The 12500-nt window shown below is 48.0% G+C and overlaps 1 protein-coding gene across 1 annotated transcript in view; it reads left to right on the plus strand.

Annotated features, from left to right (window-relative positions):
* The window catches only part of EYA2 (EYA transcriptional coactivator and phosphatase 2), a 144530-nt gene that overhangs the window by 106398 nt on the left and 25632 nt on the right, over positions 1–12500 (plus strand). Inside the window, exon 8 of the mRNA XM_025039735.1 lies at positions 2582–2671. Coding sequence (XP_024895503.1) covers positions 2582–2671 — 90 coding nt within the window. The remainder of the gene's footprint in view (positions 1–2581; positions 2672–12500) is intronic.

Here is a 12500-nt window from a genome sequence, read left to right on the forward strand (position 1 = left end):
GCTGATTTGGGTACTTACCTCCAAATTTCTTGATCTTTTTTTTTCTGTTTTGGGCATGATCTCTGGCTTCCTAAACTAGAAGTCAAGAATTCCGCTTTTCTTATCCTTGCCCCATCACACGCATGCACGCTTTCTCTGTACATCCTCCTAAGATCCATAAATCATCGTTTCAGCTTTATCAATAAAGAGTACTTACCTTCTTCTAAATTTACAAATACTTTTCACAGATAAGCCATTTTGTACACAATAATTACTTTTCCTGTTTTATGTGCCATCCTGGGAGTTGATATTTTTCTAAGTAAATCCTTTCAGTGGATGAGTCTGGATGGCAGCTGCTTCTTGCTTCTGGTCCAGTAGATTGTGGGCTGGTGATCGATGACGAGGGTATAGACAGCCTCGCCAAGAAGGAGTATGCAGTTAGGCAGAGGTGAAATGGTTTAGGTATGAGTAAAGCATGGAAACTCCCAGAACCTCTTCCCAGGTCACACAATGATTCCCACCTTGGCCCGGAAATGTTTGTTTTCCTCATTGCTCTTCATTGTTCATTGAGTGCTCTACCCTGCGACTTCCGGCCAGAACCTGGCGTGCTAAGCACTTAGAGCCCCGATGAGGCGGTTCACCTAACAGCCAGTGTTCCTGGGCTTGACTCTTCATGATTGTGTGTGTGAAGCTGAGCTCACCGGCTACATTTTTTCCCTTTTTTTCAAGGATCAGGAAGGGTTGATGTCGTTAATTATTTATGTTTATAATAGAAGTAATACAGCCTTTCGGTAAAAAAAAGAAAAATTCGAACAGGAAGGAAGTGTATAGAATGACAGTTCAAGGCCCCCTTTGCTTCTGTCTCAGCCCCAGCCACTCCCAGGCCTCCTCAGAAGCAGCGCTGTTCTGGAACCAGATTTCCTGGGTACAAATCCCAGCGCTCACTGGCTATGTGGCCTCGAGCGAGTTACCTATGACCTTCATGAGCCTCGGTTTTCTCATCTGAAAAATGGAAAAATAATAGTGCTCACCTCAAAAGAGCTTTGTGAATTAAATGTTAATACTTATGAAATGGCACCGAGTAAAACCTCCTAGATATTAACCAGGAATATTACCAAGTGCTGTACATCTTTTTAGACCAGTGATTCTTAAACCTGGCTGCACATTGTGGGGAGCTTTAAACGTTTCTGAGTCCTGGACCCCACCCTCGGCAATTCAGATTTTACCGGTCCAGGGTGCCACCTGTGCCTTGGGATTTTTAAATGTTCCTCACACCATTATAGTATATAGCCAGGATTAAGACCCCTGTTGCTACATATTTTCTACATGTATCAGTTGGGATAGGTGAGGTTGTGCTGCAGTAACAAACATCCCCTAAATCTCGTAGATTTTTCATTTATGATACATGTCCAGCTCCAACCTACATCATGTTTACTCTGGAACCCAGGCTGACAGGAAAGCTTTTATCTGGAACACTCAGTCTTCTGAAATGGGAAGAGAGAGATGTTGAACCATACACTGACTCTTAAAGCTTCTGACCAGAAGTGAAATATAACTTCTATTCATATATCTTTGGCCAAAGCAAGTCACATGGTCACACCTGAGTCCAACAGGAAGGGTCTATATCAGGGGCCGGCAGCCTGGGAATGGCCAGATAGTAAATATTTTAGATTTTGCGGGACATACAGCCTCTGTCGCAACTACTCACCTCTGCCCTCAAAGCACAAAGCAGTCATAGGCAATACACTGTTAAAAATATAAAAATCATCCTTAGCTCGTGAGCCATATGAAAAGAGGCAGCAGGCCAGATTTGGCCCATAGGCCACGGTTTGTCGATCCCTTGTATGTATCATCCTCCTACAGGGAGAAGCTCTTCAGGAAGGGCCCCCAAATATGGATGAAGAGCAGTGCAGTGTCCTACACCATGTGTATACAAAAGCAAAGGAGAGCGAGAATGGACCCTTTTGTCACACACCTGTGCTCCCTCCGTTATACTACGATGCAGCTTGCTTTTGTTACTTACTACTGTATTTCTTGATAATAGTTTCATATCAGTAGCTCTAGCATGCCTTCACTTTTTTTAATAGCCGCCTCTTTTTCCCTGATATGGATGCACCATACCAGGTGTTGTTGGTGAATTTGTTTTTACAATTAATCCTCTATTGTTAAAGATCAGTGACATATAAAATATCACTGAGAGATTGTTGTAAAGAGAATCAGCGTTCCAGTTCTCCCAGTGTGCATACATAGTTTATACTGCTTTCCCCGAAATCTCTCAGGCCCCCTTGAAGACACACATTTCCAAAAGGCTCTCTTTATTACGTCCATCTCTGGTCCTTACAACACTAAACACAGTTGCAATTCCAGGGGCATTTGGGGAGAGATCAAAATACTGAAGAGGGTAAATAAATGTAGGCGATGAAAAACTAGAAGTGGAACCTCAAAGCTGCACATTATCACCTTGACCCCATGCAGAGACACATTTTAGGCCATGTGCGAGCCGGGCCAATGAGGAAAGACCAAAACTGCCTTTCATAAGGAGGGCGATGGGGGCTGAGGTGACAGTGGCTCAGTCACATGAGACCTTCCGCTCTTCTAACAGGACACCACGACGTCCGTGCGTATCGGCCTGATGATGGAAGAGATGATCTTCAACCTTGCAGACACGCATCTGTTCTTCAATGACCTGGAGGTTTGGAATTGCTTGTTTTATTTCGTATGCGCTGTATTTAACCACCTGCATCTGGTCTGGGGGGGAAAGACGCTGCCTTTTCTTTTTCCTTTTGCTAGCAACCCCCAGGAAGGCACAAAACTGTGGCCAGCGACAGCTTATTGAAAACACACTTAGCCAGATTATCTGGGCTTCCCTGGGCAGTTAATGGGCCTTCCTCTCTGCTCTAGTGGTGATGTCCACTGGCGTTTTGCTAATCCAATAAAGGCTGCGTAGTTTCTTCCTCCTGAAATTTGCTCTTTAATAAGTCGATTAAGGCAAATTAGTACAGATCCTCCTGGGTCAGTAATAATTAGCAGTGGGCCAGGAAAGAAGCTTTTAAAAACAATTTACATTCCCCTGAAAGCATGTTTTACAAAGACAGAGCAAGCAGAGGGACTACGCTTATTTAAAGTATCCGCTCCCATGCCCCTAAGCAAGTACCAAGGGAGATAGGAAATGGGGGAGAGGAGCTTCAGAAATAAATTTAATTTACTTGTTTACACCCAGCCTATGTCAAAAAGATTTGGGAATAATTTCAAGTGGGAAATATATTTAAAACAGAACTATTAAAGCAAAAGCGAAGGAATAGATAGCAATGTAATGAATAAAGGTAAGACATCATACCAGAAAAGCCCAGCTCAGGCTAACTACTGCAGTTAAGTTCAGAGTTGATCTCTGAGCTTCCTGGTAGCCAAAGCAAAGAGGGAAATACAATGCATTGCTTACCTCTAATGAAAGAGCACGCAGCTTGCTTCTAGGTGAAGGTGTTTCTGTGGCTGATGAGAAAAGTAATGTGGGGATCTTCTGGCTTTGTAAATTATATTTGCAGTATTGGTTTAACAGATTGAAAAATAAAGGCAACCTAGAATAAACTGTACAATTCTAGTTATCCTAGTAGGAAGTTTTTTCCCAAAAATCTGGGAAATCCCTGGGGACTAAACTGTGAAATAGAAATATGAAGGTTATGAATTCCAAACCATCATCAGGAAAGGATATAGGTTTTCCTTTCTGGTCTACAGTCTGAGAGTTTCAGGAGGTGGGGGAGGGGATCTTGCTGAAAGCATTGGTCTTGTGTTCTGACCAGTCTAGGCAAGCCATTCGAGCTTCAGTCCTTCTATGAAAAAAATTGAACTCTGTCCAATATCTGTTTCAAAGAGAGGATCGAGGTAGAAACTTTTTAAGGGAAAAAAGAGCTTTGGAGTAGTGGAGAACGCCACTAGCATCAAGGCCCAAGTGCATCTCTTTAGTAAAAAGCAGTGTGCCGGCTTCCTTTACAGACCACTCCTGGCTTGGGGTGGGGGAGGGAAGTGGAGGAGAGGAAGAGGAAGAGACAGGGAGAAGGGAGAGGGAAGGAGAGAGGGAGAGGGAGAGAATTTATGAGTCAAACAAAACAAAATAAACACGGCAGTTGAATTCGGCAAGTATTTATGGAACCTAATATAGTAAAGACTCAGCCGATGGCAAATAGCAACACCCAACTTGCTTTAGCAAAAAATGGAAATTAATGGCCCCTATACTTGAAAAGTCCAGGATAGATTTAACTTTTCCCTGTCTCTTTCACAGAATGTTAGTTTCATTCTATGACACTAACAGGGACCATATCTGTCTGATTCACCCTAAATCCCCCAGGCCCGGGCAGTAAACAAACCAAACAAATTTTTAAAGAAAGTTTGTGATAGTGGAACAGGATGTGAGAAAAACGAGATGTGACAGTGAGTGATGGGCGAGAGGAATGGGGTGGGGGCAGGGGGGTCTGCATTCTCAGGGAGGGGGCCTGCGGTGTCAGACAGGGCCCCCCGGGGTGGCGACACTTGAGCCAAGGCCTGCACGGTGACAGGAGCCGGCCAGGAGGAGATTTAGGGAGGCGGGATCAGCAAGTGCAAAGGCCCTAAGGTGAGAACACACGTGAAGTAATCCAGGATCAGAGAGGAGGCTGACTGACAGCCGTGAGTGAGCAAAGCACGGGGCGGCTGGGGCAGATGAGCCTGTAGAGAGACGCACGGGCCAGACCTGCTCAGAGACCTCAGGGTTTAACGTAAGCACTGTGGACAGCCATGGGGCCAGAGGACATGAAACAGGAAGTGCCACATGACCTGGCTTAGGTTTTTACGAAACCACTCTGGCTGCCAGAGTAGGGTAGAGGTAAAGCCCGGAGGACTTGCTGGTCCATGGGGGCGGGGAGGAGAAAGAGGAGTCGAGGGGGTCTCCTGGGCGTTGTCTGACCAGGGCAGTGGGACCATTCTCTGAGATGGACGAAATGGGGGAGTTGAAGGATGTAGTGGGGCACCTTCTGTCGTAGGCACCTAGGGTTTGAGGTGTCTGGGACACTCCAGTAGAAGATACTTGATTGACAGACAGATATATGCGTCTGAAGCTCCTGAAGGAAAAACGCCAAACACACAGCATGCGCTTTGTCAGTCTTGCTCAGATGCTTTGTCAGTCTTGGTTGAACATGAAGCTCAGAGTTAGGTACTTTGCAGGACGGGTGTGTGTTTCAGGTGATGCCTCAGAGTCTTGCCCCCTCTGCTGTTCCTTGCTCACCCTGAAGTCGAAGTTGCATCCCTGAAGAAGGATCTGAGTTACCAGCTGGAGCTACTCAGGGAAGCCAGTTTGTTTTTTTTCTCTAAATTTTTTTTCAAAAATGTCCCCAGTGCCAGAAGCCCCCAGGGCACCTCAACTGGATGGAAGCCATGTTACACTATGGAGCAGTTAAGACTCACATAAGTGAAAACATACTGCTGGCTGGTGCAAGGAGCCCCTGTCAAAATCTAAAGGGCAGCCTTCTGTGGCTACCAGGGAGGCCATCTGGGGGGCTGGCTCTCGCATGGATGGTCAGTCAGGCTTAGGGACCAAAGTCAGATCCCTTTCTGCTCCGAGCCTGTCATCCTTCAGTCGATAGGGGGTCAGCTTCTGCTGCATGCAGCAGCCATTGTGGAGAATGCACGTCTGCCAGATCCTACTGTAAGTGCTGTGGGTTTGATGGCAAACAAAACACAGCAAGATCTCTGCCTTCAAGGCATCAAACTTACAGTCGAGGAGACAAACCATAAACAGCTGAATATATAATGTCAGATGAAGGGCCGCAAGGGGGACCAGCAGAGGCAGGGAGGAGACCGTCACAGGCTGCTGTTTTGCTCGGTGTAACCAGGTAAGGCTTCTCTGACATCTGAGTAGAGATGTGAAGGAGGCGAGGGAGTGGGCCATGTGGGTATCTGGGCGAAGAGTGTGCCAGGCTGACAGGATAGCCGTGCAAAGGCCCTGAGGTGGGTTCCACGAACAGGACGGGTGGAGCAGGAGCAGGAAGGATTGTGGTGGACAGTGGGGGTTGGGGCGGGTCATATGGGCCCTTTGCGCCGTTGTTAACTTTGGATAATAATCTGAGAGTGACAAGAAGCCGTGGCAGGGTTTTGAGCAGAGCAATGATGTGATCTCATTTACGGATCAGAGGCTCCCTCTGGCTGCCGGGTGGACAACAGACCGGAGTGGGCAAGGGCGGAAGCTGGAATCTGAGTTAGATCACACTCCCAGGTGAAAGCACTCGTGGAGAGTGTGAGGTGTAAGGACTAGTCAGAAGTGAAGTAGGTGCCAGGTTCACACCATTCGGGATGTGTGTGCTGAGTTTAGGGCAAGCTCCTTCCGATCAGTTGGATCTGCCTTTGAGTCCTGGTGCTGTCACCTTCAGGCCGTGTGATTTGGGCGAATCGCTTCATCTCCTTGAGTCTCGGTTTCCTCATCTGTTCAGCGGGTGGCCGAAAAGCCCCTGCCTTCCAGGCTTTGCTGATGATGGGGGACGGATGAGAGAGCACAGGGCGTGCACTCTGTACTTGCGCAGTAAATGGGTCTCTCCACCAGAGGGCCACCAGTGCCACTGGGGCTTTGCGGAGTGGGGGTGGGGGTATCTGGTAGGGGGGCATATTGTTTAAATCATTAGATATGTATTTTACTCTGAATTAGAAAAATATCACTAGCTTGCCCACTCCTGATTTCACAATAATTCAATAATAGTACGGCAATTCAGAGATACGGCAAAGACTGTGATGGCGGTGAGCAGCCCGGCCCTGAATCACAGCCGATGGCTGGAGCTGGAGCACAGATATCGACGACCATATCTCCTGCTCCCAGCCAACTCGCCTATTCTGCAGTAAAATCCAGAGCCGAGAGACCGTCATTGAAATATCAGCTGGGCGGAGGGGCACAGACGCAGGCTTGATTGACACTCATGCACCTGCTGCCCAAGAGCTGTGGGAACCACCCTCAGTGGCATTATAAGTGGACACAGTGCTAGAAGGAAAAGGATCTAAAGTGGAAAAAGCAGGGGCAGCTGACTCTCACATGGCAGGGTGTTAACCACCATTATATCATGCCCCTGATTGGTTGTCATATCCATGATATTTGGTGACCCTAAAAAGCATGGCAGCATCCCCCATTCTCTTGGCTGAAATGGCAGCATATTAACAAGATGTGTCTTGGGTACGTCTTGCCTCCAGCGTCCACCCCCTTCTTGGTATGTTTTAAAGGAAAACAGAATTTGCAGGCAGGATGAAGCAGCCCCCCTCGAAGGGCCCTCCTCACTCTCCATTGGCTTAATGGGCAGGCTGCCAATGTCAGGTCGGGAGGTGCGGATGGGGGAGGTGCTGTCCCTGGGGAAGATATCCAGGGTCTGGTATGGCGAGGGCAGGAATGAGAGGGAGGCAGACTGGCCCCAGCAGGCAGGTGGCACGGACAGTAAGGCCAGGGGGCAAGATCAGTGATTCCAGCAAGGAGAAGGCGGACACTTGCTGCCCTTGACCACATGGTCTGACACTGCCACTACATGCACGCCCAAGGGGATCACCCAGAGGCTGCATTTATAACTTCTGCTCACATCCCATTGGACAGAGCTTAGTCACATGGCCCCACCTTCCTACAAAGGAGGCTGGGGAATGTAGTCTTATTCTGGGCAGTGATGTGCAAGTGAAAACTCTGACATTAGAGAGGGCGGAAAGGGACGCTGGGAGTCTGCTTACAGACTCAGCCCAATACCCTCCGGTCTGTTCTCACGACAATGGCCACAGCAGACTTGGTGAAGGGAAAATCTGAACGTGTCACTCCCTGCTTAAAGCTCTTCAATGGCCCGTCTTAAAAAAGAAAAAAGAAAAATATATGACCAAGCAAATAAATAAATAAAAATAAAAGGCTCGTGGATTGGCCCCCACCGACTTCTCCAAACTCTTTTCCTACCATCCGCTCCCTCATTTCCTACCCCAGGACCACTAGGTGTTTAGGCTTCTTTTAATCCCTTGAACATCCCATACTCCCCGCCTCCCTCGATTCGGGGCCTGCTGAGCCCTGTTCCCAGAACAGTGGCCTCCGCCGCCTGGCCTGCGCTAACCAGTTGCCACCTCGCTCTGTTCAGTGTGCTTATCTAGACCAGCGCCTCTCAGCAAGGGCAGTGCCGTCCCCACGGGGAGAGGGTGCAGTTGGACATGGGAGGAAGAACCGATGGCTTTGGGCAGGCAGGGGCGCCAAATAACCCCATACTTTGGACAGCCTTGTGCGATGGGGAATTGTCCCACCCTAATGCCAGTGAGAAACACCACACTGAGCCCTTGAGAGCTGTCAATCAGCTGCACAGTATTCATGGGTCACCCAGGGTACAGCATGACCCAGGCTTCATGTGGCTGGCTTTGATTTAAAATATTGCAAAAAGGGGTTTTTTTTGTTTGTTTAACTTATGTTTTTTTCCTCACTACATATTGTTTTAGGAAGAAAATGACTGGCACATTACATCAGCAGTTTCATGGCTGATATTGCTTAGAATGAAGCTAAGGTTTTAAACATGTGAAAAGGAAAATCTATTTAAAGATACGTGAAAAGTAAATGACAGGGGGGAGCTCCTACCTGGTGAAATCCATGAAGGACTATGACACGGCACCTCTGCCCCGGTGGCTGTGCCTCCGCTGATGGGCCTCGCCTTATCGAAAGAGTTAGGGTGCTCTTCGGGGTCATTCGGGGTCAGAAGAACCCAAGTTCAAGCCCCAGCCCTGCTTCTTGGCTCTAAGACCTTGAACAAGGTACTTTAGCTGAGTCTCCACATCCTCCTCTGTGAAATGGGGGGATTGGCAAGCCACATGGCCGCTGTGGGAACTGGGCGAAGGGAGGTATTTAAAATGTCTGGTCTGAGCCTTGATAATCATTCTGCCTTTCCCTCACCCCTCACCCCTGCTTCGCAGCAGGCAGGGAACGCTAGCATTTTTCAAACAGCAAACCATGGCCCAGTTAAAGAGTCAAGATCAAGCGCAATGTCTTCAACGACCAAAGAATAAGAAATAAAAAAGAACATGCTAGGGTCCATCACAAACAGTAGTGGTGCGTAGTGTTTTAGTAATAGAAATTATGTTCCAGTGATTGAAATCTCTGTGTGATCGAAAATGTATTTCTTAGCGAAGGTCGCAGTCAGAATCATTCGAAAGCCGATGCCTGAGCGCAGTGCGGTCCGTTAGTTTCCTGCGACCACGAACATGTCCCCCTCTGCGCTCTCCAGTGCAGCAGCCACGAGCACCACGCGGCTGCTGAGCACTTGAAACACGGCTACTGCGGTCGAGGCACTCGATTTCCAATTTAATTTTAACTAATTTTCATTAATAGCCACACGTAGCTGGTGGCTGTCGTATTGGACAGAACAGAACATTCGCATCTTATAGAAAGTTCTATCAACTTTCTATAACTCGAGGGTCCTGAATCTGTAAGGCGTGAACTACATTTTCAGTTAACAGTCGCAGCTGCAGCACACTGAGTGCTTACTAGGTATTGGGCACCGCTCTGTGCTGTTTACGTGTATACACGTGTTTAAGCCTCACTATTATCCCTAGTGTATTAGTGTGTGCGGGCCACTGTAACAAAATGCCACCGACTGGACGGCTTAAACAACAGAAATTAGTGTTCTTACAGTTCTGGAGGCTGGAAGTCCCAGACTAAGGTGCCGGCAAATTTCGTTTCTGATGAGGACTGTTCCCCTGGCTTGTAGAAGGCCACCTTCTCACTGTGTCTCCACGTGGCCTTTCCTCAGTGCACATGCAAAGAGAGGAGATGGTCGGGGAGGAGAGCACCTGCCAGGTCTTTTTGTTCGTAAAGACACTAATCCAGTTAGATGGGGCCCCGCCCTTATGACCTCATTTAACCTTAATTACTTCCTTAGAGGCCCCGCCTCCAATACAGACACACTAGGGATTAGGGCTTTAATGTATGAATTTGGAGGGGGACACGGACATTCAGTCCATAGCATCCATTTTACAAGTGAAGAAACCGAGGCACAGAGAGGTTAAGTGAACAGCCCAAAGTCACACAGTGGCAGAGGCAATATCCAGATCCAAGCCGCCTTGCCCCACGGTCCCTGCACTTGCCAGCTCGCCAGGCTGCCTCTCCCAGGATTGCCATTGAGCTTGAGAAAGAATATTCCCAGCAGGAAATCTAGACTTGTACAGTACTGCAGATGCACGCACGGACGGTGGGGTCAAAGGAAAAGAGGGAGAGAGAGAGGTTCGGAGGAGCTGGAAGCCTGGAGGAGCACAAGCAAAATCTGACAGCAGGAGAGGTAGAAATTCCCAGTGTAAACGTGGAAGACAGATGAAAGATGAAAAACACTGTGCGTTAGCACACCACCTTCACGTGGTCTGTGCAAAACGGAAGTCACACAATTAACAACTGACCCGGGACAGCACCTTCGCTCCCCACCCTGAAGGTGAACAAAGCGGTGTACCGATGGCCTGAATGCATTTCTGGAAAGTAGGGTGTGCGTGTGTCTGGAGCTGAGTGGAAGGCACAGGGAGGAATAATACACGCATCATGCAGTCGCAGACGCGGACGGCGTGCTCACCAAAGGGTTTGCCCGTGCACGTCCCCTTCCAACAGCCACGGCAGGTGGATTCTGTTGCGTGTCCCCTTACCTGAGGTACTGAGAGGTTAACTTACCCGGCCCTGACGTGTTTGAGCTCTTACCCAGTGCCAGGCATCACACACGCATTTTCTCACTGAAATCTCACAACGGCCCTGCAAGGAAGGTTTTTTTTTTTTCTCACTCACACCCACTTAACAGATAAGGAAACTGAGGCCCAGAGAGGTGACTTTCCCAGGGTCCCATAGCTAGTGCGGAGATTTGATCCCAGGTCAAGCTGACTGAGGCATTTATCCTTTGTGGAAGACGAAGTTTTGAGATGCATGAGAAGGAACACGGGTCAGCAGAGTGGGTGGAAGGAAAGAGTCCTTCGTAAGAAACAAAATCAGCCTGAAGGTTTTCGGCAGAAGGTGTCTCTAGCCCGATTCATGCATGGCCAGGCAGGCGGGTGGGCTGGAGGGGGAGCATTTCAACACGCTGCCAGAGCTTTGGGGAGGATCTTTCTGGAGGGACTCGGAAGTGGCCGGAATCTGGGCGGGCCGTGGCTGCATGCCTGACACGCAGGCCTGATTGCTAAACGCCTGATTTACAGTTCTGCAGGAGCTATCGGGGAGAATAATATTTCACCATGTCAGCGCTGAGCTGCTCTCCAAGGCGTCCTGCCCAACTGGCCATTAATGCACTGTGGCCCACGGCCTCTTTAGTGCTCTTCAGATAAGTTAAACATTTAGACAACACAAGAAAGATGGCCCAGGTTCCCCTCCCCGGGAGCAGGCCCCTCTCTGGCCAGCCTAGAGGCAGTGCTAACCAATCTCACTTAAAAATATCCTTGCCGCAAGGAGTCCATCTGGGCTCTGATGAGACTCATTTTTCTAAAGCAAATTTGTCAACAATTTCCTTTCCGCGTTTGTGTCCGCAGGCAGCCAAGAATGAAAAGTAATGAGATCAGACTGCAGCAGGGCAGGCTGAGCAAACCCCAGCTGTTGCCAGATTAAGGACAATGGGCCTCAACAGATACTTGTCGCCAAGCTTACTGTTCAGAAACAAGCAACCATGAGAATACTAAGTATCAAAACCTGTGGGATGCAGGTGAAGGTTGATCTAGACAGGCATGTATAGCCTTAAATTACATTTATTAGTAAAACCGGAAAACTAATCAGAACTGGTCACTGAAAAGACCATCAAGGTAGATAAGCCTTTGGCAAGCACGAACAAGAAGAGAGAGAGAAGGAGAAGGAAAGGGGAAGGGGAGAAAAAAAGGAGAGATCGATAACAACATCCAGAATGAAAGGGTGGACATTAACACAAATTCAGGGAAGATTTTTTTTTTTTTCATAATGTACAATATTATATCAATGAATCTGAAAACCTAGATGAAGTGGACACTTTTCAGGAAGATCTAAATTACAAAAATTAACCCAAGGGGAAATTTAAATATAAATCAAATAAATCAGTGACCATGAGAAATTGAAAAGATAGCTAAGGACGTAGTCCCTAAAAAAGGCACCTGGTCCAGTTAGTTTTAAACACGAGTCCCGCCAAACATTGAAGGAAAGGATAAATTCTGTCCCACATACACTCCAGGCAAAGTGAAAGGTGGGATCCTCTCCCATGCATTTTATGAGATCAGTGTCACCCAGAAACTAAATCTGGACTTTGAGCACATGACGAATGGATGAATCACCGTCATCACTGATAAAAGGCGGGGCATTCCTCCAGGCCTTTCGATACCTCGACTGGTGCCCTGTGACTTTACCTGCATTCCACTTGGGCCCTGTCCGAGCTTTAGTTTGAGTTAGTTTAGTTTAGTTTTGCCCTGACGAAAGGCGGGTCTGGAGTATCACTGGTACCATGTAGTAAGCCTGCCACGTGTCTCGTGGCACACCTACACAAGAGGATGCACTCACCGTGTTTCATAATTTTACAAAAAGATAC

The sequence above is a fragment of the Pteropus alecto genome, unplaced genomic scaffold, assembly GCF_000325575.1.
Source record: "Pteropus alecto unplaced genomic scaffold, ASM32557v1 scaffold45, whole genome shotgun sequence".
In the NCBI taxonomy this organism is placed as follows: Eukaryota; Metazoa; Chordata; class Mammalia; order Chiroptera; family Pteropodidae; genus Pteropus; species Pteropus alecto.